We start from the raw sequence: 26272 nt of genomic DNA on the forward strand, positions 1-26272 counted from the left end.
GCTAGATCAACCTTGATTCAGAATTCAGAAATGTGCAGTGAACTGCTGTTAAAAACATTTAAGACCAATTTGCCTAATGCTTTCTATTTTACTAAACAGACACATACAATAACTGTCTTTTTGAAAACCTCTAGCAGCTAGCTTGCACAAACCTTGAACACTACCTGAATAAAAACAACCTAAAGAGGTAAACTCATTACATCTCTAAAAACAATCAGTCCTTTGCATGTAAAGACAGCTCCATTATCCTCTATAATCCCATCTGCAGTAACGGCATTCTTATATTGCATAACAACACTAAAACCCTGAAAATTATTATTTTTGCCCCAAAAAACAAGCCCCTCCAAACATTTTTGACTGACTGAAGTACTGTCCCACATTGTCCCAGTTTTCAAAACCATATTTCCTAAAGTGGGACAGTAGGAAATTTGATTAAAATATATAGTTTATACATACAAAGATATACTATTTTTTGATGGACAAACATTTAATAAGCAAATAAGGCCAAATAGCAGAATTGTTTTGTTTAAAATGAATTTATACTCCTTAATATCAAGTTTGTCAAAACTCTGTCACAGACCTTTGGGTGATCTTCACACAAGGTGCTTCCAGTTTGATGATTCCTCCACCCTCATTTATGACTGTACGTTTGAGTGGTGATGTTATTTTGATCACATGACACCACAGCTTTGGTAACCTAGAGTTTGACTGGAATTCATGTATTTATGGGGGAGCTACAAACACAAAACTTTAAGTGTCCCACATTAGGCAGTGTCCCACTTTAGTCCAATTCACTCTACATTTAATGTACTAGCCATAACTCCATAACTCAGAAATACACTCCCATGAGTTACACATGTGAGCTAAGAGTACTGTATGAAAATGACAGGAAATGTGTGTGTGTAATGTATTCATGTGCAAAACTCACACATCTGCGTGTGAGTTCCTAGGAGGAACTGTAGTGGTTTGATTTTCTATATGGTATATAGATAAATGTGGCCAACATTATATGTGATATCATTAAACTATTTTAGGGAACTTGTATATAAAATGAAAACTTTCACTGTGGAAAGTTTCTAAAATATTCTGCGGTATATCAAATAAAATCAGTTAAGTACCAGTAGTTTAAAAACATGAAATAACACAAATGGAAGGATACTAAACTTTGTTTTGACAGAAAAGAAATATTATTTTAGCTTTGCATAGATCATCACAGCAGTGAAAACACTAGGCTTGCTCTCAATAAACTTTATGAGATGTCACCTTTAAAGAATATATGGAGTAATGGATTAGACTAAAAGCATGCGAGCAGGCACATAACCTAGGGACATTATATTGCTTTTGTTTGTGTTCTGTTTGCTTCTTTCACAACCATTGTGACTCCAGATCAGCTCGCAGACTCTAGTTGCAGGAATAATCAGGCTCATAACAGACTCTCGCTGATTGCTTAACTGATCGTTTAGCAATTATATTTATTTTGCATCCCAGTAACTGGCCTTTCAAGAAGTGTCAAGAATTACCAACCTAAATATTAATCTCTAGATTTATATAGATTCAAGTAGAAAATGTTAGTAGAAATTTTTTTATTATATTTTTGAAAGAAATCCCTTTTGCTCACCATTTATTTGATAAAAAAAAAAGTAATATTGTGAAATATTACATTTGAAGTATCAGCCAGAACTCCTTTAGTGGCACAGTCTTCAGTGTAAAATGATCCTTCAGAAATCAATAAGAAACATTTCTTATTATCAATGTTGCAAATAGTTTTGCAACTTAATGTTTTGTAAAAGCCATGATTTTCACGTTTTGTAACATTATTATCTTTACTGCCAGGCTTTTGATCAATTTGTGTCCTTAAATTAAAAATATTAAAAATAAATACACAAAAAAGACTGTAAATGAAATTTGGCCTACAGAAATGAACACTAAATAATCATATTAAAATAAGTCAGCTGTGTTTAAGCATAATGACTAAAGGCTGACTTGCCACTTCTATCCCTGTTTTTTAGATACAACCATCAAGTTACAAATTAATTTCAAGAGATTCTGTTGTTGCAGATCCGCTTGTGTTTATTTAGGCACTTCATTTGAGTTACCTTACCCTGTCTGATTGTGTATTTTGCTCTCACGGACCCACAGGCACAGTGAAAAAGCATAGGAAAATGCTGTGTTCTCATTCAAATGAGTCAGTGCAGTGGCTTTCAACAAAGGCAGCTCAGCAGCAGCGATGTTTGATGGTGTAAATGTGTGTATGTGCTGTTATCTGTGGGGTAAGAGGCTTGAGAGGGACCCAGAGCTCTATTATCTCATACAGGACAGGAGGCCTGTCATCGGTCTAACCACACTGATAACTGCTCTCCAAAACATAATCACCTACTGAACACCGGCCTTCTGAGAATCGCACACTCACACAGACACTGAAGTGAGTTTATGTGTTTCACAGGAGATGTACTGCATGAGTGCAAATGTAGACACTGTATATTCCACTTCAGCTCACTTAAACCATTGATACTGTTTGCAAATATTGTTCAACACACCTTAAAACCCTTCCTATATCATATCATATAAAGATTTATAGTACTTCATACATTAAAAGTATGAATTATTTTTAAATAAAATATTTATTTACATTTAATTTCAACATTATTTTGTGTTGTTGGCTGATTAATATAATGCATGTATCATTTATTAACAACTGCATTCATTTTTTTATGAATATGTATTATTTAATTATATAATTAATATATTTTTAACTAATTTCTCTCATTTTAGTTTTAAAATGCCCTTATGAACAAATATCAGTGTGAAAAGTCATATAAAGAATATTTTTGGATAAAGATTTAAAATAGGTAATACCAGAATTTCATTAAGTGTGCTTATCCACGTTGCATCATTCTACTATTATTTTGGCTGAGTTTAACATGCTAAACTGCAATGACTCAGAACCACTTTCAAATTTTTGGACTCAAATTTAAACTCCACCCACAATCACAACTGTCAGGGGTCTTAAACGTAAGTTTATCACTGATAGAGAGAAAAAGAGAGGGAGAAAGAGAGGGGGGAAGAAAGAGAGGGAAAGGGTTACTAGCATTAATGCCACCGTGAACTTTTTTTGTAAATATCTTTAACACTAATTTCTGGGTTCCTGCCCTTCGCCTATTGCACTGTTTTTGGACAAATACATAAGACGACGCATTTATTTGCTTCTTTTAGGGACATTAGAAAGCTATTTCGATAATAAATGCTAAAAGCACCAAGCGAATGGCTGTGACTCAAGCCGTACTGCCTTCGTTTTCAAACTTCTGCAACGTCTCCGAAAACATGAAGGTAGGTTTGTTTCAGATATTTTATCTCACCAAACTTGGTTTATTAACTGTTTTTTTATGGTAATTAAAACTGTAACTGTTCATTTTGATAGTGGCATTAATCTTGTGATATCATCTAACATTATGACAGCTGACTAGTTACATAACAAATATGATTGTCATTTCACCAAGAAATCCCCTAAAAGAGAAAAAAACTGAAGGGAGATGTCGTGGTTTAGAAACTAACATATTTAGAAATAACATATTCAATAGCTAAATTCAAAATGGTTAATCAAGAAATGTCAACATACATTTTTAAATTTTCGATGTTTCCAAAGGCTTGGAAGTTCGAAAAAGGCTTCTTGGATCTGGACTCCAAGGATCTAAACCAAAGCACTGGCAGCTCTAAACCTTCTCAGTTTCTGTCAAATGAAAACCATGATGACAGTGAGGGATGCTGGGATATGGAGTTCCTGCTCTCTGACTGGGGCGGTGTATCACCTGAACGGTCCAACTCTCAAAACTACACTTCCCAGCGGCCGCCGATGCAGGACCAGGTTCACAGTCCTGATCTTTACCAGGTCCAGGAGTCCAGCTCAAACAGACACCGAGTGAACATTACAAGTTCTCTGGCTGAGCTGCTTCCTCACGAAGCTACTTTAAGTTGCTCATTGCCTGACCTTTTTAATGGAGGATATTTGGAGCAGCAGCAGCAAGTGGCAAAATCGTTCTCACAACCAGAAACCCCCCATCAGTTCAGTAGTTTCCCTGTTGCTAATGACAGCAACAGAGAAAATGAGAGAAACAGCATGGGGAAGATGAAGCCGTGGGATCTTGGACACTATCCTCAGCCTGCTCCTTTGATACCCTTCCCTTCCCAGACGTCTGGGATCTCCATGGATGCACTGGTGTTTCCTCCACACCATCACTATAACTTCATCCAAAACTACTCGCAGCCCAGACTCTACCAACCGCAAGTGAGCTACGTGCACAGGCAGCCGGCCAGCCACTATCCGTCTACACAGAGCATGGTGCCCGACTCCACAGTGCCCCCTGCAGGTCTGGAGGGGAAGCGCATGCGGAGAGGGGTGTTGAAGAGGAAAGCCACGGTTCACAGTTGTGAATACCCAGGCTGCCAAAAGACTTACACCAAGAGCTCTCATCTCAAAGCACATCTCCGAACACACACAGGTAATCTAAAAACACACTTTCACTTTATATGTCCATGTCGAGTGTCAGAATATTACAGAATGGCAAAATCTGCAAATTTGTAACAACAAATCTTTTTAGTAGCACAGTTTTCTAAAGTAGATGATTCTAGAATAGACCACTATGTAAAAAATACTGAAAAGTGGAAAACGTTGCCATCATAATTTTTAGAAAACAGAAAGCAAAGCGAAATATAAGACCATGTAGAAATGCACCCCCAAGTCTTTACCTTCTTGTATGTCTGTTGTCCTCAGGTGAAAAGCCGTACCACTGCACGTGGGAAGGTTGTGGGTGGAAGTTCGCCCGTTCTGATGAGTTGACGAGACACTTCCGAAAACACACGGGACAGAAGCCATATGAGTGCATGCTCTGCCACCGAGCCTTCAGCCGTTCCGACCACCTGGCGTTACACATGAAGAGACATGCGTGAGGCCAAACACAAACAAAACACAACAAGCAAATGCGTCCACACATTGAGGTTAGTCTGTGAGGGCATTTTAGAGGTTTAGAGAGGACCTGTGTGGTGCTGGACATTGTTAATCCATTAAGCACTATTACATAAATATAGACATCTGACATGTACATACTGTACATTAAAATGATAATGGGGATGAGCTGGTGAATTTTTTTTAAATAAAATCATAATCATAAATAGAATGCACACCAAAATAAAGAGCTCCAAATTTGTATTTACTTTCAGTAAAAACATCAGACTTATTTCCAATCTGGACCCTTTAACTAAACTGTATGAATTAGGAAACGGTAAACAATTAATTGAAATCCACCCATCAAAAATGGATTACTGTGAAAAATAATAAAGAAAGAGAAAAGAAAAGTAGTTAACTGGCATGGCAGTGCGATACGCTCTCATTGCTGTAATTTAAGGAAATTCCTAATGGATATGAATTGGAATTAGCTCATGTACATAGAGATGCAGAAATATATGTAGCTTAATGTGTGATTTTTTTTTAACAGAAAAGTAAAAAAAAAATTATATATGTTGCTGTTAAGGTCAGCGGTGAGCATTGTATTATTTTACACAACTGAATCTGATTTCTTATTTATTGTCTGTAGTCCTTATTGTGTGGAAGTTCTTTGGCATTTTAAATGTTACCAAAAGTCATATGTCTTCATGCGTGATGTTAATATTGCTATTTATAGAAAAGGATACCATCAAGAGAAAAAATAAATATATTTTGGCTTTCATGCTAATGTTAATGTTTTTGTGAAGCATTTATTGTTATACTGAATATGTGATCATCTATTTATATGATCTTATTCACTAATAAAGCAACTGCAATTCTGCACTTTCTGTAAGTCTTATTTCCAACCAATAGATGGCAAACTAACACACAACACAGTGTGTGTGGATCTACTGCTCCAGTGCACTGAATAAATCTGAATTATAAAGTTGTCCTGTTTGCACAATGAGTCTGAAAACAGCCAGAGCTCCAAACAGAGATCTGTTCTCGATATCTTCCAGTCAGTCTGGAATAACTTGAAGAAACTGAGACAGACTCAATCCAGAAGATCTGTGACAACGTCTCCAAGACTCTTCAAGAAATCTTCCTGCAAGGCTACAGTACTGTTAAAAGTTTTAGGCACCTGTAAAATGAGGATGATGTCAAAAATACATTAATAAATAGATTTTCTTTATCATTGAATTTCTTTAACTAAATTAAACCAGCATTTGGTGTGACCATCCACTAGTGCATCGTTTTTCAGGTAGCTTTGCAGATAGGTCTCCTAAAGAGAATCTTGAAAACATTGCCAAAGTTCTTCTGGATTTATGGCAATCTCCAAGATTCTTCAGTTATTACAATTAATAGCACAATAATTGCTTGGAAATGTAACCTGACATTTCCTACTGACACACTACGGCAAAAGACAGAAATAACTGACATTTTTTTAGCTGGTGAAAATAGTGTTCTAACAATTTTGGCAACTACTGTTTATATAAATGCTAAAACAAAAAGGAAGAAATCTGACAAGACGTGCATCCTCAAAAAGACACATAGTAAGGCCCCATAGGTTTATGGTGTTAAACCTGTTTGGGGGGATACGACTGAGATTAAGCAGTCTGGGATTAGCCTGGGTTATGTTCTGAGCGTCAGACACGCGTAACACATGCACTCATGAATTTGCTGTAAGGAGGCATCTGAGGACACAATGCATTGTGGGTCTGGTAAGTAGATATTCGACTCGTTTAAGAGGCAAAAGCAGACCGTTACCATGTAGCAATTTTGCACAGCTAACTTTCCCTTAAAGAACACATACTGTATATGGATATAATGATAAGAGAAGTTTTGTTAATGAAAAAATGTTTTAATTAACTTAATATACTCTGGGGACAAATTAATTTCCAGAAGTTTGCTGAATCTCATCACACATCCTTTCCAATACGCCGAAGGACATTCTTAATTAACTCATACAGTCATGTGAAAAAGACAGTACATTATGTGTCAGGACACAATAAATCTGGTCCTATAGTGGGTCGTAGATGTAGGTAAATACAGGGAGGGGTGATGATAATGGCTTGTTTTGCAACCGCAGGGCCTGAGCACAGTCGAACACAAACTCATCTGGTATTCGGCATAATCAAATGTGAGGCCGTTTGTCTGACAGCAAAATCTTGGCCGAATTGGGTCACGCAGCAGGACAATGATCTCAAGCACACCAGCAAATCTACAACAGAATGGCTGATAAAGAAAACAATCAAGGTGTTGAAATGGCCCAGTCTAAGTCCAGACCTGAATGCTGAAATTTTAATGAGAGCTGTGTATAAACAAACGCCCGTAAACCTCAATGTCCTGAAGCCATGTTGTAAAGAAGTATGGCTCAAAATTCCTCCTCAATGATACGAGACTCGATACGAGATAGAGTCATACAGAAACCAATTACTTTAAATTATTGCTGTTACTTTATTGTTAATTAAAGTTAACACAGCTCTACAAGCTATTGAGTCATGTACTTAGTTTTTCCACACATGGCTTCATTTTTTTATCCTTTATTTTTTTTATATTGACAAAATGTAATATGTCATGTGTTGTGGTTCATCTAAAGTCGTATTTTCCTAATTTTAAGGCCCTCTAAGGACCAGATGATTTGTTTTGTCCTTTTATATTTAACAATAGAATTCAAAGAGGTATACATGCCTTTTCACGTCTGTATGTCTATGATATGTTCTTAGTTAGTATGTTTTGATTTCGTTCAAGGGGAAATATTAACTAATAGTTTGTGATGGTAGGAAAAAGAAAAGAAAACATCTTGTCCTCGGCTCTGTGTCACACAGCACATCAATTTAGACATGAACAATATATGCTGGCATATTGCTGTGCCTTATAAGATTATTGGGAATAAAATGATATTAAACAAGGATCATAAACCCCCAGTGGCAGACAGAGAGAAAGATGGGAGAAAGGAAGAACAGGGTTCTGCTACAGCATCTGAATGCATAATAATTTAATCATTTATTCACCACCATGTCATCCAAGCCTGGCATTATTGTACCTTTCTTAGATATCAAACAGACCTACCTGCCATGAGCTGGAGTTCTTGGCATACTGGTTCATTATCTTTAATGTGTGGCTCTTGTTCAGAAGAAAGTAATGCCAAGACATGGAAAAAGAGTGAAGTCATGAAAGCATTTGGTTTAAAAGAGCCAATTTTGAGTTTCCAGTTTGTGTTTCATTTCTGAATGCATGGACTGATTGCATTGACCTGTACAAACACACACAACATTTAAATAAATAAATAAGCCGCTTTTCAATGTAAATTGTCCTATAGATGAGGAGAAATCAGATATGTAAAAACGAATATGCCAAATCATTATTATTATCATTCTTCCTTTTTTTGAGGACCTCTGTTATAAATTGAACATGTCTAAGACTAAAGAAATGTGACTTCTCACAAAAAAAAGTGCAAGTTGACAAGTTGTCTCATGGAAGTCTCATAAAAAAATGAGGAAATAATATTATTGCAATATCCCCTCTTTTACCATACACTTTTTTAGTCTTATTTTGCTGCATATCATGCAGATTTTCTTAAATCAACCATGAAAGTTTTAACACTCAGAATATCTCAAAAGAGGGATTTTTTTTCAATATTCTATTACAGTAAATTGAGCCATATGTAGTACTGTGGATATTAAAGGATACTAGTGGTTCCTCTTCCATTTAATTGCTACTTTGCATTTGCCGTCTAAAATGCATTTGTGCAGATTGTCCAGACTAAGGAGACTGGGCTTCAAAACAACAATTTATACCATACACTGAAAACCAGATAGAGAGAGAGAGATGAGTAAGTGTTGACATCGCTCTGTCCTCAGCTCACCCTGATATCTGTTCAAGAGCTCTGTGTGTGTGTGTGTGTGTGTGTGTGTGCGTGCCTGCGCACGTAGGCTCAGTGACTCAGACTCAAGCAACTGCCTTAATGTACTTAATCCAACAGAGACGTCACAAGCCATAACAGAGTTATGTGTTCCTACTTATGCAGAATTGCAGTAATAAAACGGCTCTTAAAACAGTAAAAAATGTTAATTTGTCCTCATACCGTATAAGCTTTTAAGAGCAAAAGAATGCTGCTCTATGAATAATTTCTTTGTAGCATATTCTGGCAACATATTCTGATTCATGATTAAATTAGTTGCATATGTATGTACAATCTTTTAAATAAGGGTGAAGGTTGTTTAAGGTAAGAAATACAGTAATACAGTTGTGTCTGACTGAAAGACTGAGAAATAAGGTTTCATTGTTACAGTTTGTTACAGCAGTAACTCAATGAAGGACTACTTTACAAAGAGTCTTTATGATGTTCATCTCAGGCTGCCTGGGGACAAGACAGGCCCTAAGACTATATACAATACTAAATACTGTAAAATACGATTTGTCAATGTTTTAAGTGTCTCATGCTTACCAAGGCTGCATTTATGAGCTCAAAATACAGTACAAACATGAATATTGTGAAATAGTAATTTAAAAACATCATCAAATATAAAATAGGTATTTCAAATTGTAATAATAATTCACAATATTATCTTTTTCTATATATTTTTTAACAAATAAATGCACCCTTGGTGAGCCTAAGAGATTAAGAAACAATCATTAAAAACAATCATAATGTTTTCAAACCTTTGACAAGCAAGAATCATTTTTCTAATTTATTAGCAATTCAACCTTTTGCAGGTCAAGGACCTGTGTTGGACAGAGACACAGACCAGAGATGTCCTATTACATAATGTCATAAATAATTTATGAAATTAATGGCTGGCCAGTACTGTACAGAAAGGATGGCCTGTAAGGAGCTCTGCAGGATTACACATCAGACAAATGTGCAAAGCTGCTCATAAGCTTAAAGTCACTTTCTCCATTCAGCAAGGCTAGCAAAAGTGCAGGTGCATTTGGTCAAAACAAAACAGACTCTAACATAAAAAAGTGATGTTGAATGACTGCAGGTGAAATCTATAAAAAACAATTAAGTCAAGAATGCAGGTTAGGCTTTTTCAGCGCATATTTAATATTTTTATGACAACCAAAAATGCAGACCTGTCCTGTGAAACAGATTTTGAAATGGCTAGATTGATTCAGAATTCAAGATCAGCTATAAACTTTTAGATGAAGGAATTTTCCAGGGTCAGAACAAGATCATTTGTACTTTTTCAAAAAGAAAAAGAAAATCTGAGGGTGTCGGCAGAAGAAAAGGCCAATCCACATCCAATAATTTTGTTGTCATGACAACATGAGTAAATCCCTAGAACAACCATTAAAATGATAAGAACAGATTTCAAGTTATACATTTTTAACAGAAGTATTAATGGAACCATTTTTAGCATAAGCTTCAAGTTTTTTATTTTAACTTCCCCAAAACTGGTCACTGAAATTGAAAACTTGATTTCTGCTCCTTTTTTTTTCAAGAACATAAGTCGAAAATAATCAACAATACGCCACAAATGCTGTCAATTGAGCACAATTTGTTTTGAACCCTGAATATTATTTTGATCTAAACTAATTACATGAAGAGATCAATTGTCTGTTATTGCCAAGTATATTAACATAACCACAAGTAAACATTGCGAGAGACTATTACATATTACATAAAAATAGCAGCATAAAGTGCTTTAACCAATAACGACACAAAATATTTAAGGATTTCTGTAATGAAAAGATAGCCACCATTTGAACATTTGTATATTGCTGCTCTTAACACCGTGGCATGTTGAAAGCGGATATGTCTGTTGTATTTAGCTCGTGTTTGGTTGTTGTTTTTGACGCGCTCTGCTGCTGCGTTCGTCGGTCGCTCTGACGCAGAGCTGATACCAGCTGACCTCGTGCTCGCGACCCGAGCTGAACCCTTCAGAGGAACAGAGGTGTGAAGATAGACCCCGTCTGACTCCGAGCCCGAGCTCGATACACGGAGGAAGAACACGCCAGCAGTGCAGCGTTTCATTCAGTGATTATATCGCAGCATTACTTTCTCCCGCCATGCAGCTACCGCGGGTGACTTTAAAGTGAACCATTCAGCGTTTTACTGGAAGGTAAGCAGATCTGATGAATTCATATGACTGACGTTGTAGCTATTTGCAAAAGCATTCAGCAAATGAAAAAAGAAAAAAAATTGGAATTGAGTAGCATACATTAGGCTACAGTTATGGTGTAACAAAATAGAAATGGGAGAGATGTAAAATATCTGACAAAATAAAATCCTTTAAAAACCTATTAAAAAACGTACCCAAGTTATTTTTAATGCAATCTTTGTATTTAAGTTGGTTACTAGATAGATAGATAGATAGATAGATAGATAGATAGATAGATAGATAGATAGATAGATAGAGAGAGAGATAGAATTTTAAATATATTACCATTTCCATTAGCCTACTTCAAAAGTAGTCAAATAGGCCTATATTTTTCAAGGTAAATTTTAACTATATTAATACTTGTTTAATTTATATATATATATATATATATATATATATATATATATATATATATATATATATATATATATATTATCAGTAACACTATCATTACTATTCCACAGCCGTTTGATTAAAAATAAAAATTAATTAATTAATAGGTAGAAATGAAATATTTCATATTAGTCTGTTAAAGTTTTCCTTCTATTTAGTTATTGACATTTAAACGTGCTTTTAAAGTCACAACTTTCAAAAACTAGAATTGGATTATTAATTAGAATTTTAAATCTAAATAATCTATTACCATGTCTTTCTGTTTTTAAGTAATCCTTAAATGTTTCTAAAGTTATGTCTTAGGCTTCACATGTATTACAGTATACCTTTATTTCTAAAATGGCTTCATAGTTACGTAATATGTGAGCCTACATAAACCCCTTAATTTTATTTCTGCACTCAAGCACTAGGGGGAGTCAAAGATCTTCAACACGGCAACACAGAGAGGTTTTTTTTTTTGAGTGCCAACATTTTAGAAGACCTGTGAGTTTGTCTTGTGATTTCAAACATACAGTAAGGCCCAGACTCAAAACATAAAAGCTGGCAGAACAAAGAGTGATGTACCCTCAAGAAATAACTGATCCAGTCAGTCAGGATGGAACTATGTCCTTCACAGAAGAAACAGTGTCCATATTAACGTCCAGCAGCATGCCGACCCGCTCTTTTCTTATCCATCCCCAAGGTCTGAAAGACCAAGAAAACTTTGAGACGGACAGCCGTATCACTCTGCATGACAAACATGAGTGTCTCCCTGCTGAGAAAAAAGACAAAGGTTATTGGGACAAGCGCAAAAAGAACAACGAAGCTGCCAGGCGTTCGCGTGAGAAACGCCGCATCAGTGACGAGGTGGTAGAAAGCAAGGTTCTGGCTCTTCTTGAAGACAATGCACGACTGAAAGCTGAGCTACTGGCACTGAAGTTCAAATTCGGTTTGATCAAAGATCCCACAGATTCACCGGCACAGACCTGCTCCTTTGGTCCACATAACCAAACATCTACAGCAGTACCCTACAACTGCCCCACTACAAACTTACAACCTGCTTTTGTTCACGCATTATCAATCCCACAGCATGGTGGTCCGGATGGGGCACAAAACTATGGGTTCTGCATGCATGGAGGGTCAAGCATTGGGAGCCCTGAGCTTTCAGATGATGCTGGAGGTAAACAAATCCAAAAATTCCAGCCAAGTGGTATAACAGCAGTGGATACCAATTCATTAGGATGGCAAGTGAACAATATGAAAGGACTTCCTCATAAACTGCGATTCAAGACTCCATGTGGAATTGAAGGTGCTGATGCTGAAGTCCTTCTTCCAGTGGAGAATACGTCACAGTCTCAGTCTACAGAGGCTTTATTGAGGCCACAAACACACACAGTGCCATCAGCTTGTTTAACAGCACATCAGAATAACTCTTCATTTGACAGGAATATAGACAGTCACAGTGCTATTCGATTCCAGATCAGTGCATTGACTGAAGAAGTGGCTCAGCTCAAAAAACTGTTGTTTCAACATCAGCTCTCCAAAGTGACCTGAAATCATCTGTCCCACCTGTCTTCAAAGAAAGAAGCCCATTTTTCTGATTGTAACAGACAAGTATAAGAAGATAAGTTCACTGGAACAGCTGTCAATTTAAGTGAATTTTAATTTAATGTAATGTCCACTGCACGCTGGATGAAATAAAATAAAAAAATGCTGTAAAATGCTCTGCTGTCGTGTCTACTGATGTGTCGTATAGTGCTTTGTTTAAGTTAAGCAACACTGAAACTTCACAAATGACAATTAAATATAAAAAAATATTATATTCGGTATCTGTTATTTTTTCATTAAACCTCTGTTTGGCTTTTGCTTGGGAAGAGAACTCTTGGGTTTGCCAGTTTGTTTAAATGCACTTTGGGTTCAAAGTGTTTTTCTTTCTTTTTTTTGTTCACATTCATTTTACGCATCTGGTACAAATATGTGCTCTTGTTTCATGAATAAGCGTGGAGTTTTTATTTATTTATTTTTTTTACCTGGAACAAAGGGAAGTGCAATTGATTTAAACAGGTCTTATATTAAAAGATGTGAGATAAAAACATGTGGTAAAAGCAACAGAACAACATGCAAAAGTGCATTTCTTTACAAACCCACATTCTTTAGGGCTATCTGCTTTTATCATCTATAAGACTCAACAGGATGAATTGTATATTTTAAAGCGCTGCATATAGTTCTGCTCAGAAATGAAATATCCAGAATCTATTATCTCAAAATTAAGAACAAAGACAAATCATAACCCATGTGTTTTTATTATTTAGTCAGCCTAAAGATAATTTAAACACATATATAATACACTAAGAGTACCATTAAAAATGTAAGAAAAAAAAGGAAAAAGATTCTGTAAGAAATGAATACTTTTATTCAAATACACATTAAACTAATCAAACATGACAGTAAAGACATCTATCAAACCATTTCTATTTTAAATAAATTCTGTTTCTTATGAGCTTTTTATTCATCAGAAAATTCCTCAAAAATATTCGGCATCACAACTGTCTCTTGAGCAGCAAATCAGCATATTTGATTTCTGAAGGCTCATGTGGCACTGAAGATTCGAATCAGTTACATTTCAATATCTATTCAGATACAAAATCTGAATTTTAAATTCTAATAATATTTACTGGTTTTATGAAGATTTCAGATAACTAATACATCAGAATGTTCTCGGGTCACTGCAAGAACACTATTTTTATAAAAGTGATTGTTTTTTAAACTAATCATCTTACAGAATAGAACTGAACATATTCCTAGTAAAATATAGAATATTTATTTGTCATTTTAAATATTTAATTCATATACTCAGCAGTTGATGATCACAGGCAGCTCTTTGCAGGGCAACAGTATATTTGGCTCCCAGATTGGCTGATTATAGCAACAACTTAAATGGCAGCGTCAGCACCTAAACGGCTATTTAAAGATGTGAGAGTGAAAGTCATTGATTCTCTATAGTGAGGTGTGAATTCAACATACAAAGCCAAAATAAACTTTTGCTTTTAGCAGGGAATGGTTTTCTTGTACCAAGGAGTGAGTAGTAGAGCAGAAAGATGTGTGAATTTATTTCCTCTAGAGATTCCCCACAGTCTCACTGTCTGCTAGACAGTTTATAGCAGCTACATGTTCAATGTCAACATCAGCACTTCTGTTGCTATTTTAGGCTGCAGGAGACAAAGTTATTGATTCACAAATACATTTATGCTGAACGTTAAACATGCAAGCAATGCAAAAAGAGGCAGGCAAGCAGCAGTGGATCGAAACAAAAGGTTTACAGGCTCAGCACCTTAAAGTCTGCTCTGTGTTCAAAAGTCAATCTGAAAAGAGTGAAACGCCAATTAATAATAAAAATTAACATTATTATGAACAGTTATTGTTGTCTACATTTTTAAAGGAATAGTTCACCTTAACATTAAAACGTCAGGCTATTTAAGATGTAGACAAGTTTTGGTGAAATTTCGCATTTCATCATTTGCTCATTAATAGATCCTCTGCAGTGAATGGGTGCCATCAAAATAAAAGTCTAAACAGCTGATAAAAATATTATAATAGTTGCTTCTGGCCAAAATGCCAATCTATAATCTATAATAATCCCCCTACTAGCATGTTTTTTAAATGTATGTATTGGTTGGCTGTTGATGTAACAAAATGTGTTTTTTCCCCCTGTACTTTAACTATGAACGCATACCGATAAACAATATAAAGCTGGTCTTGATTTGTAAACACTGATGTGTAATGTTTATTGGGCATTCTGCTTTTATGAATGAAGATGTGGCAGGATTTCAGATATTGCCCCCACTCATAACTATAAACATCTGCTCCCCTTGGATCTCAGATCTACTAGTGGACCAGCGAGTGTGGTTGCTCAGACAATACAGCCCCACAGAGGATGCCTATGCTGCTTCCTGTTCCACGATCCACATTAGATAAACACACACTGGGTTCTTTGTCTCTCCCTGCACCCCTCATCAACCCCTCTCTATCTGCAAGGAGGGAGGGGGGAGGAAAACCAGTTGCTAGGCAGGCAGCATAACGGTTGCCTAGGTAACTGTAGCAGACGCAGCTGTGAGTGAATGGGGGAGAAAGCGGGGGGTGGGGGGGGGTGCAAGTTCAAGGCCAACACCCCCCGTCTGCATAGTGTCCATCAGCACCACGACAGATGAAGGTGAGCACGCAGGCTGGCGGCAGAGGACTAAACCTGACATGTCTCTTACCGTGACCCTCTTGATCCTAGCACTTCACTAGGATTTCAGATTCCAGCGTTGCTTTAAGTGGGCACATGTTATAAAGATTGCTGCAGCTGGCTTGAGATTATTTTTGCGACTGGTAAAAATACACGTACTGTGTCAAAAGGTTCTTAAAGGTAAAGTTCACCATAAATGTAAAATTTCACCCTCAGGCCATACAAAATCTAGAAGACTTGCTTTATTCAGTCTTCAATGTTTTTTCATGAATTTGTTTCATCTTTCAATACATTTCATTTTCCCATTAACCATTCTGTTATGTCCTTTCACATGACACCCATTCACTGCAGAGGATCCATTGATGAGCAAGTGATATTCTGCAAAATGTCTCTGTCCCCATCGAGAAACAAACTCATCTACATCTTGGATGGCCTTTGTATGACTTCCATGTAAATGTAACATTTTAATGAAAAGTTTCTTTGAACAAACATTTCCACGAATGGACCAGAGTCAAGTGCATTTACAAAGACGCATTTAAAGTGATTTCGAATCAGGTTTGTAAGATTTCAAAATTATTATAATAACCCTATAGTTATTATATGACGTTTACTTTTTGTTTATGTATAATTAGCACTTTCTGGGAACTGTACTGTCCCCTGTAACATTATTCAGGTCAAGGAACTTGAAGTAAAACAGGAAGAACATACAGATTCATGTTGTGTAATAAGGACACACACGTACACATAACCTAAATATGAGAAAATGCAAGAATAAAATGTTAAGAATGTATCTCGAACTTGGCTTCCTGTTCTGGGACTCTAACCTTGGCCTGTATCATGTTTTAAAAGAGACAGGATATGTACAAGTCATGCATCCTTCTTGAACAAGCTTTTGTTGGGCATTTTTTGGGCAACTGATAATCCCTTATGTGAAACCACAAAGTAAATAACAGGCAGCTAAATTATATTAGTGTTTATTTTAGACTCATCATCACTAATATTTCAGTATATAATTCAATGTTATGCTATATTAAATGTCTTTACTATGTACTTAAAATGTTCATATTGTTACATTGTACTTACAGTAAAGCAACTGCTAATTTGTACCACAGTGTAAATAATAATAGTGCTATAATATTCTAATTACAATAATAATATAATATATTACTTTCCTAATAATTTATTATTATCATCATTAATAAAACCATTAACCATTAAAACAATACATTGTTCCGTTTGAGATGGAACAATGCACTTAATTTAATAATACTTAAATACATTATTTTACTGATATAATATTTAAAAGAAAGAACCAAAAATATTTTAAGGAATGTAGCCTACTTAAACGTTTCAAAATAGACGGTGAGATAGATTGTAATCAACTGAGACTTTTCTTTGAGCCAAAGTATCTTTTATGTAATTGTGCATATTTACGCAACAGTTTAGCAGTCTCGTAACCTCCTTCTTCTTCCAGAGAAGCTGAAGTGTTGCGTACACAGACACACAGAGGCGTGTTGAAGCCACCGCACACTGCTGTTTGTCGTGTATGTGATCGGTGGATCGGGTGAGTGTCGGTACGGTGAACGGGAGAATAGCATTTTTGACCTCCTCCGTTCCCCCTTCGTTTATTTCGGCAGGAGCGGAGGCTTGTGTATCGTCGTGATGAACAAAAACGTGACTAGGCACCCGAAGCTCCGTGTTATGCAACCGCTGACCTACTAACACACATTCGAGGACGACGAGAGGAGAAAGTGTGTGTGTACGTGTGTGTAAGAGAGGAAAATTGGAGCAAAGCCTCCGACAAAACATAAAGCCGAAGAGGGAGGGAGAGAGATAGACGGTGAATAGCAGCACATTCAGGGAGACACATTAATCCACACAAAGCCGGTGAGTGGACCACGACCCACGCGGGACATTTTCAGCCCAGACTGAAGTTGTAAAAGGAAGAACGGGCAGAACCGGGACGAGAATCCGCATTTAGAGGCGCAGAGAAACGATTTATTGAAGAATAAAAGAGGATTCTTCCATTTAACGAAAGGAATTTGCTATTTCACTTCGGTGAGTTCAACTGCAGTCGGTTTATCATATAATATTTCATAACTCGTGCTGTATGTATTGTGTTTTACAGAGCTTGTAGCAGGCTAAGCAGTTGTAGGCTAGGCTCATACCTTGCAACGTGGTCATTGCATGTTATTGTTCACATGGAAACGGACTCAGTGTCGGCATGCCACGCAAATGACTCCCCGACTGACACATTATTTGATTTTCAATTATTATTATTTTCTTTATTGTTAATTTTGGCATATAGTGGAGTGTAATGTAGCAACAGATTATATTGCATTGTGCATTGCATACATATTAACATTCAATGTCAAGACGAGACGGTCGTGGCGTGGGGGAGGAGGTGATCATTACGAAATCCAAACGCAAGAGCGGCTGTGGGGTCAGTTAATGTCTGTGCATTGCAGTGGCACCCTTGCATGTCAATGAATTAGTTGGGAGTCAGCGTTTCTTACAGCGTGGTTGCTTGTAAAATAGGATATCCCGATAGGATGCGTTTTGATGCCACGCGAGGAGTTGTTTGGTTGCACGATGTTCACTGGCGAACAGAGAATGTTCAATAATCACGTCACAGTAGCCTAATAATGACAGTGAATTAATGAAATTATTGTAATATGAGTGCGTGTCTCTTAAATTATGGAGCAATGTGAAGCGACGTAAAACTTTTGGTTGGGAAAGAGAGAGTTAGGTTTAGTCAAAAGCAAGACTAGCAGACTAATGTGCAAATGTTTAACAATTTATCATAACTTAACTGTGATGCAATACCCATTGCATGCTGGGCTCATAAAAGGCTGACCTACTCCCGAACTAAGTACATTTTGCCCCTTAACAATCCCACCACTCCCTGTTCAGCAATGTCAGGAATCTGAAACTGCCTTACATTGCTCCCAAACTTCTCACAATACTAAGCATCAGTCTGAAAACCAAATAAGAAAATTTTTGTTTAAGGAAAAAACCAAACAATTACATGCACACAAGTGGTCATATAATCTGAAGAGCATCCTAGTCTCTGACAAGTTGCTGTGAACTCAGTTTTCATGGACAGCTATTGTGGTTTTAACATTAACCCCTGTAATTAATAGTCTAGCCAACATACTGTCTCACTGGCCTACTTGGCTTTTAGGTTGGAAAGAAGACTGGAGGCGTAACAGTTTTGCCTACATGTGACTGGGAGAGAACATGCAGGGAGGCTTCCAGTTGTACACACTATCCATGTGAAACAGTGCATAACGGTGTCTGACTGGCCTCAAGCTCTTTTTTCTGAATTGTGGACACTTATTCTTGGAAGAGGAAAAGTAAACAACCTGGGAGAACCAATAACACAAATGTGCATGTGGTCGGTTATGTCTTCCTGCTTATTCTTTGGAAATCATTCCTATACTAAATCACTAATCTACCATTAAATAAAGGATTACAGGCACTATATTTATAGTAATGTAGGTGTCTGAATTTAGCTCAGCGTGTCCTAAAATGATCCTTGACTGTGATGACAGTCTGAACTGCGCAGTACCTCTTTCTCTGTTTTATAGCTGATGAACTGGACCACATTGAACAAACCTTGTGTTGTAAGAACAGAATCCCTCATTTTGAAATCTTCCTCCCTTTCTTATTGCATGTCAGGAAAATGCTAGTGTATTTGATGCGTATCAGTGCATCACTGGAGTGATTCAAAGCACAGTTTAATCTAATATTCTGATGCTGACGTATTCGGTTTTTTTTTTTTTTTTTTTTACCTCCGCAGTGCTGGTAAATTCCTGTCTAATCCCCCAATTGGAATCCTTAACTCCTCCCTCACCCAAGCATACTATTTTTGGTAGGCACTATAATTCCTCCCCACTTGCTCAGACGCACTCTATCACAGACATACACCCGCGCACGCACACACCGTTACCGCCCCACTGACCTATTTTACAGCATAGCGTTGGACCCAGTGAGCGCACGCACCATGTTTACGGAGCAGCCGGTTTCTAGGTCAGTGGGACACATGCGCAACGTCCACCGCCCTCCCCCTTGCTCTTGTTTGCGTTGCTACGGAAAAATGGCCATGCATGGACCAGATTCTTTGTGCTTCCATGTTTTCTGGATGCTCTGTCCCCACACTGGGTTAAGCCTAACCACAATGGACAAAGCTACACACAAATGTAGAAATACAAAGTAAAACTCACTCGTGTGGTTGAAGATAAGGGAAAATTAAATCTGGTTTAAACAAAACAGTCCTATGCAAAGTTCTATGTTTGCTTTTGAGAACAATGGGCTGTTTGTTCTGCACATTTTTGTTCCTCTTCCTCTTTTTAGTGTTGAACCATGAGAATGCCTGGGGTTGAGGTTGTGTTTTAGCAATGGTGCAATAGCTGTGTGTGGTTATGTAACATGAATTCAGTTTCTCATGATAAGCTGCAAAATTGGATGACCTAACAAATCAAGGACAAAGTCCAAATTATAAAAAAGCCCAATAAGAAGTCAGTTAAAAAGTTAGTTGTACATTACGTACTCCTTATTTTTAGTAAACCAAATGTTCTTAGTTACAATGTCAATAAATGATGTTTGGATCCCAAATAAATGATAAAAAGAGAAATGAGGGTTATTCCGGATATTCCACACCTTTAGTACTCTTCTGTTGTGCTTCCTTTGCTTGCAGTCCTAGCAGTCATTCAGGTGTCTCTGATTATGTGACAGTGCAGTATCTTACACAATAAGTGTCCTACTGCAGCACAGCGTGATCTCCTACTCGCTGTGCTATGCTACTCTACTGACCTACATTTCTCTAGAGCTCTTAGGACAGAGGAGAAGCAGAACATTTCAGTTGCTGCCAAGATTGGAAATGGAACACTGCGATGTTTCCGAATTACTAGAGAGAATACATTTTGCTATTGCATCATTTGACCTTCATCCGTAGTATTTATCAGCAAAGCTGTAACATTTGAATACTAATTGTAAGGGAAAGGTCTTCACAAAACCCTCAAATTAAAGTTAAATGCTTGTTCTAATTTAAGGGACTGAAAGTAGTCTACTACTTAACTTCATACATAAACCTACAACGGAGTTTAAAAATGGCAATGTCACCAGTGCAATAAAGTAGAAAACTTTGAAAATAATACACTATGTATTTATTCTGCATTGTTACTTCTTCTTACCTTTAATTCAATGACACATTTGTTTTATTCATTCTTGTAGGCACATTTTAAGTAAACATATCCTGTTTCATTGTCTTTACAGATCTGTTCATCAAAGATTGCGCTAAAACATTGAGCTGAGACGGATCTGCCGAATGATCAATCTTTCGAGGTGCTTGGAAAAAGAAAGTTTATTCTTCAACCGCAATCGCAGCCTGCACTGCCACCTCACCCATCAAGAACAAAGATCTTTACCAAATCAACAAATTAAACTGTCTTAAGTTAAGAAAGAACTAAAATCAAGCTAAACTAAAAAGAAGACTATCCTTACTAAACTTGTAACACACCTATCCAATGACGGTTGTTTTTGTTGCCTTTCATCTTTTTCTTATCTTTTTAACCAGTCTGGACACTTGAAAGGTTTGAAAGACTGGTTAGAGTAGGAGGAAAAAGGCACCAATCAGAAATACGTACAGTTCCTCTTTGGAGGAAAAACAGGACCTCGTACATCATTGTGCATACTGACTATTAAGTGTGTTTTTGAAATCTGAATCAGAAACAGACACTCTTCAGTATTACAACATAAATTTTTAATGTCCACTGAGTGCCAGTTATACAAACTGGCCTTAAAAGGACTACAATGGAAAGCCTAAATCTTCCTACCCAAAACAACAGTTCCAGTTTGGATACGTTAGAAACGTTCTCAAACTACAGTGAGAGTTTACCATCACCGCAAATCACCAGCCCTCCTCGTCAAGGCCGTCTAATAAAACCAAAACCCAACATGACCTGTCGGCGAAAGCGGGAGTTCATCTCAGATGAAAAGAAAGATGCATCGTACTGGGAAAAACGTCGCAAGAATAACGAGGCTGCCAAAAGGTCAAGGGAGAAGCGCCGGCTCAATGATATGGTGTTGGAGAACAGGGTAATGGCACTGAATGAGGAGAATGTGCGGCTGAAGACAGAACTCCTGCAATTGAAACTAAGATTTGGACTGATAACCTCTGCCTCTTACAGGGAGAAGACACAGCAGATCAGCAATGCTAGCGAGGCAGCGACTAATGGAGCTAATGGTAGCGGAGCAACTTCCGGAAATCCATATTACTCAAGCAGTGGATACTCCAGCGCTTCTCAGGTCATGATGAACTCTGATTCCTCAGAGGCTGAGCAGACGACAAGGAGTGAACGCCACACAATGTTACACAAATACTCCCCACATGGCTCACTATCTGACATGTCTGATGGATCCTCACGGGACAGTCCTGAACCTATCAACTTTGACATCAAACACGAGAGCTCTGGAATGGACATTAACAGGCTTGAGGCAAGTGTACTTAATGGCATGTTCAATGGCCATCAAAGTCTTGGACGACTGGAAAATCACCAAGCGCAAGAAATGGAACACCAAGAATCTGTCAATAACCCAGCCCCTCCTTCCACCACACCCCAAAGAAGTGTCATTCTCTTTCGTTCCGGAAGTAGCTCATATCCTGTTGAGAGCCAAAGGGTTGAGGACATAGATCAGCAGGTGGCATCCCAAACACAACAGAATGGGCAAATTACTCATTTTACTCAGACAGGGTGCAATCTACCAATAAGACCGGATGGTTTAGAGACTCTTTCAGAGGTGGCTCAGCAGCTGGCCAGGAGGTCTTTGGATTCTCCAAGCTATGAATTCAAGGCAGGTGCCGAGGAGAGCAGGCGGTTTGTCATACAGCAGCAAGACCTGAGCATTCAAGGACAGTGCAGAAGTCCGGTTCAAGAGGGCACTCCAAATTCTTTTGCCCCAGATTTGGTCAACGAGGCTGGAAAAGCCCACATATACCAGCGGTCCAATGCCTACCTCGGCACTCTGAGCGAGGAGCCACCAGTGCTAACATATGAAGGTTGTCCAAAAGCAGATGGCTTCTACCAAGAGCACTCCTCCTCAGGCAAGGACACCTCCTCTAGCGATGGAGACCCACGCAGCTCTGACAAGGAAGCCTCCACTGATGATGAATCTCCCTCATCCTCTTCCTCTGATACTGGTGGATATCATGCCATCCACCAGTCAGCATCCTCACCCTGCATGGTCGCCAGTGATGCTTACCAGTATGGAGACAACCAAGGTGAAATGAAAGGCACTGCTCTGCCACACAAGCTAAGGCTCAAGTATAGAGCTCTATCTAACGGTGGCTCCCAAGACGTCCCGGCTACAACAGCTGCTACGTCACCTGATTCCGCTCTGCCTCAGCACCCATACCTGGCGCTAGCGCAGGTTAACCAGCAGCAAGGCAGCAGCTCTGGAAGCAAGGAAGGGGAGAGTGAGACAGCAGATGAACTTTGCACACAACAGTCCCCTTCCAGAGAGAATGAAGAGGAATGGAAGGAAACCGGGAAGAGGAGCTCAGGAGGACGAGGTAGCAGAAACAAGAAACGTGATTGAAACTGGCACATCACATGCTTTAATGGAGTTAAGACAGGACTTGATAAATGTCACCTTTACCATCCATAGAAAGGAAAATGAAAATGGTACCAATTAATTGCATTAAAGTCTATTGCTTATATGTTACAACAACAAGAAAGTAACTTGCGTTCTTGGTCCGTTTTCTTATCAAGAGTGATTCTGTGACCTTTTAATGCAGCTGTGTTCTCTTACTCCCTTTCATAAGCACTTAACTGTTAAGTTACAAAGAGGAAATCAAGCTCTTTCAAATGATCTTTTTCCTCTTTCGAAAACAAAACTCTGTATAGCAACCTTTGACTTCACCTTTGACTATTTACATATCTCTACCATGTTTCGTAGCTAAACTGATGGGTAGTCTCTGAACAAGTTGATGGAGTTGAAGGCACAAGTCCTTTTCTCTCTACCGATTTCAACCGGTTTAAAGCCTGTCTCTCTCCTCTGCCTTTGGACTTTAGCATTATTGAAGCACTTGGATTATTATAATACTGTGACATGACTAAACATATCATATTTCAATATATTTTATGAAAAAAATGACGTGTCAATCTTAAAGAGTAGAAAAGTGGGAGAAAGACTACGAACACTGTCTACTTCTTACTGTTTGAATTCCTGTATAGTCCTTTCCTAAGGTTCACATCTTATGCTTCCATTATATTTTTTTAATCATTGTATTTATGTTCAAGAGAATGTTCTCTTCATAGTGTTTCGGTCATTCATAGGTCAAGGTTAACCAGTGGAAAAAAAAGCCTGATGGATCACCTCTTCTAAAGGTCACTGTGACCAATCCTTTTTTTGAAAAAGTACATCTGACATTTAGCTCAATTAGAGTAAAAACCCTTTTAGAAACGTCAAGGCGGTCTCTCCCGAGGCTGAATTAATATGCGGACTGTACAAAGTGTAAGATATATCATTGCCATCTCAAGATGGCCGTGTTCTCTGTGGTCAGGTTTCAGAGAAGCCTCACATGCTACCTCATGAGAAGAAACGGTTGAGGTTACGCAGAACTGGAGAGGTTCTCCTTTGGTGTGTGTAGCCCATTGCATCATCATACCCATTAACTGTTGCGTATAAAAAGTTAACACACAGTAAAATGCTGCAGTACGCGACTAAGTGTTATCTAGACACAAATCCAATCCCACTAGTTGTCTTTGTAGAATTTACCACAGCTGAAAGCTGCTTCTGCACTGAATTATTTTCATCAGATTTTATACAATCTGTGTTTATTGTTCCCAAACAGGTGCCTGGCACTGGCCATTATGTAAAAAATGTACAGACAAATTCTCTCTTTTGAGTATTTTAAGTTTGTATCAAGTTTATTTTGGCATTCTATAATAATTATTATTATTAATATTGTATTTTATTTTATATTCCAATGCTATTATTCTTTTCGGGTTAATATTTCTTGTTGTCTGTTCACCTCAATGTGATACAGTATGTATTTTCATGTCCTGTTAATCTATTTCACCTCTGTACCCTGGTGTATTGTGTGGTATTTACCAAAAAAAAAAGAAGAAAAAAAAGATGTTTGTTAAAAGAGGTGGTCGTACCTGTCGAGGTGCTCAGAATGACACTAAAGGTGTGGAAAGAATAATAAAACATTGTATGTTGAATTTAAGTTGCCTAATGTTGTTTATACCTCAGCTATGCCCACACAAGCCCTAATGCCCCATAAGCATAAACACTACCAGTCTGCACTTGCACAAGATTTTAAACCAGACCAACGGAAAAGCAAAGCAACTTTATGGTTCCAGCTTCTGCCTTTTCATCTCCCGTCCTAGCACCATAAACTAATTGAAACGAGAGCTCTGTAAATGCATAGGGACACTTGGTACTCCTGCAGGGCGCAAGAGTCATCCAATATGATGTAACACTGGCCAAGTCACAGCACTTGTGTCACAGCCCAAAGACACACACACACACACACCCGGCAGGCTGTGAACAAATAGAAGTACACATAAAAATGCTTTCATTTTCTCTTTTCCAAATATGCATTGATGGATTCAATTACCAATGTCATAAAGTCAGCTGCAAATTATACCAAATTTACAGGAATAACTGGAAAGGAACATGATGTAGCCGGTCACTCTGTTCACTGCTCGTGAAAATACTGTACTGAAAGTACAGACATTAATTCAAAGAAGAAGAAAAATAGACCAGAGCAGAAAACAAGTTATGTAACTGTTCTGATAGCAACTGTCATTATAAAAAGAGTCGCTTGAAGTGCCGGTCACAATACAATCTTTTCAAAACCCTCGTCCCAAAAAAAATTAAATCTTGACTTTCTCGCTAATTCTCAACTAGATCTTCTCTGACACTCATTTTCAAGTGTTAACGATTACCTGTCATTTATTTATTAATTTATTGCTCCTGGTAGACTGCCAGTTTGTTATATCACTTACCCTGTCCAGCATTGAGTAATATGCATGGCACTTATACAACCTGCTGTAAAACCTTAAAAGTACTACCTGTTCTACAATAAATCAACTACAACCGAACAGCCAAATCATCTGTTATGAGTGCATTCATTAAAAGAAATCTAATATTTTTGTTTGCTTGTTGTTGATGACATCACATGAAAACCAGCACAGATCTGTGCCGCACTACCGGTTGCTACGGTAGCAAGAGCCAATGCAAGAACAAAAGCAAGGTGACTTTTAGCAAGAGCTGCAGTGCTTTGTTCTCTTCGATGGTCTTTTTTTCACTTTTTTTTTCACTATTTCCCTCGTTTTTTTTTTTTTTTTTTAATCTGTTCGGAGTATGCGGAACATTATGAAAGCAGGTCAGTGGAAAAGTAGGTCAGTGTGAAGGGGAGGAGAGGGATGAGAAAAGGGGAATTCAGAGAGTGAGGGTTGGGGAGGAGAGAGGGTGGAGGTCCAGATACGTCATCCAGCCTGCAGAGAGCTTAGAGAGGAGTAAGCAGAAAGCTGCATTGTGATCTCAGTAATAACTGAACACCATTCAATTCAA

The 26272-nt window shown here is 37.8% G+C and overlaps 3 protein-coding genes across 5 annotated transcripts; all 3 read left to right on the forward strand.

Moving 5' to 3' along the window:
- Window positions 1-3016: 3016 nt before the first annotated feature.
- LOC113091843 (early growth response protein 1-like) lies at window positions 3017-5821 on the forward strand. Its single transcript, XM_026257499.1, has 3 exons — window positions 3017-3327; window positions 3644-4496; window positions 4769-5821. Exons 1-3 carry the CDS (start codon window positions 3262-3264, stop codon window positions 4942-4944), a joined length of 1095 nt encoding a protein of 364 aa, XP_026113284.1. The 5' UTR covers window positions 3017-3261; the 3' UTR covers window positions 4945-5821.
- Window positions 5822-10791: 4970 nt separating this feature from the next.
- Window positions 10792-13180, forward strand: LOC113091855 (uncharacterized). The gene is made up of 2 exons (XM_026257522.1): window positions 10792-11046; window positions 11883-13180. The coding sequence occupies exon 2, from the start codon at window positions 12037-12039 to the stop codon at window positions 13009-13011; it is 975 nt and encodes a 324-aa protein (XP_026113307.1). The 5' UTR covers window positions 10792-11046; window positions 11883-12036; the 3' UTR covers window positions 13012-13180.
- Window positions 13181-17150: 3970 nt separating this feature from the next.
- LOC113091864 (uncharacterized) lies at window positions 17151-24920 on the forward strand. Of its 3 annotated transcripts, none has more exons than XM_026257532.1 (2): window positions 17151-17743; window positions 20963-24920. In XM_026257532.1, exon 2 carries the CDS (start codon window positions 21500-21502, stop codon window positions 23282-23284), a length of 1785 nt encoding a protein of 594 aa, XP_026113317.1. In that variant the 5' UTR covers window positions 17151-17743; window positions 20963-21499; the 3' UTR covers window positions 23285-24920. The 3 variants fall into 3 exon arrangements, with proteins under 3 accessions (XP_026113317.1, XP_026113325.1, XP_026113332.1); XM_026257540.1 differs by having other exon boundaries at window positions 17151-17572; XM_026257547.1 differs by having other exon boundaries at window positions 17179-17249.
- The last annotated feature ends 1352 nt before the right edge of the window (window positions 24921-26272 follow it).

This window comes from Carassius auratus, chromosome 6 (assembly GCF_003368295.1).
Source record: "Carassius auratus strain Wakin chromosome 6, ASM336829v1, whole genome shotgun sequence".
NCBI classification, from domain to species: Eukaryota; Metazoa; Chordata; class Actinopteri; order Cypriniformes; family Cyprinidae; genus Carassius; species Carassius auratus.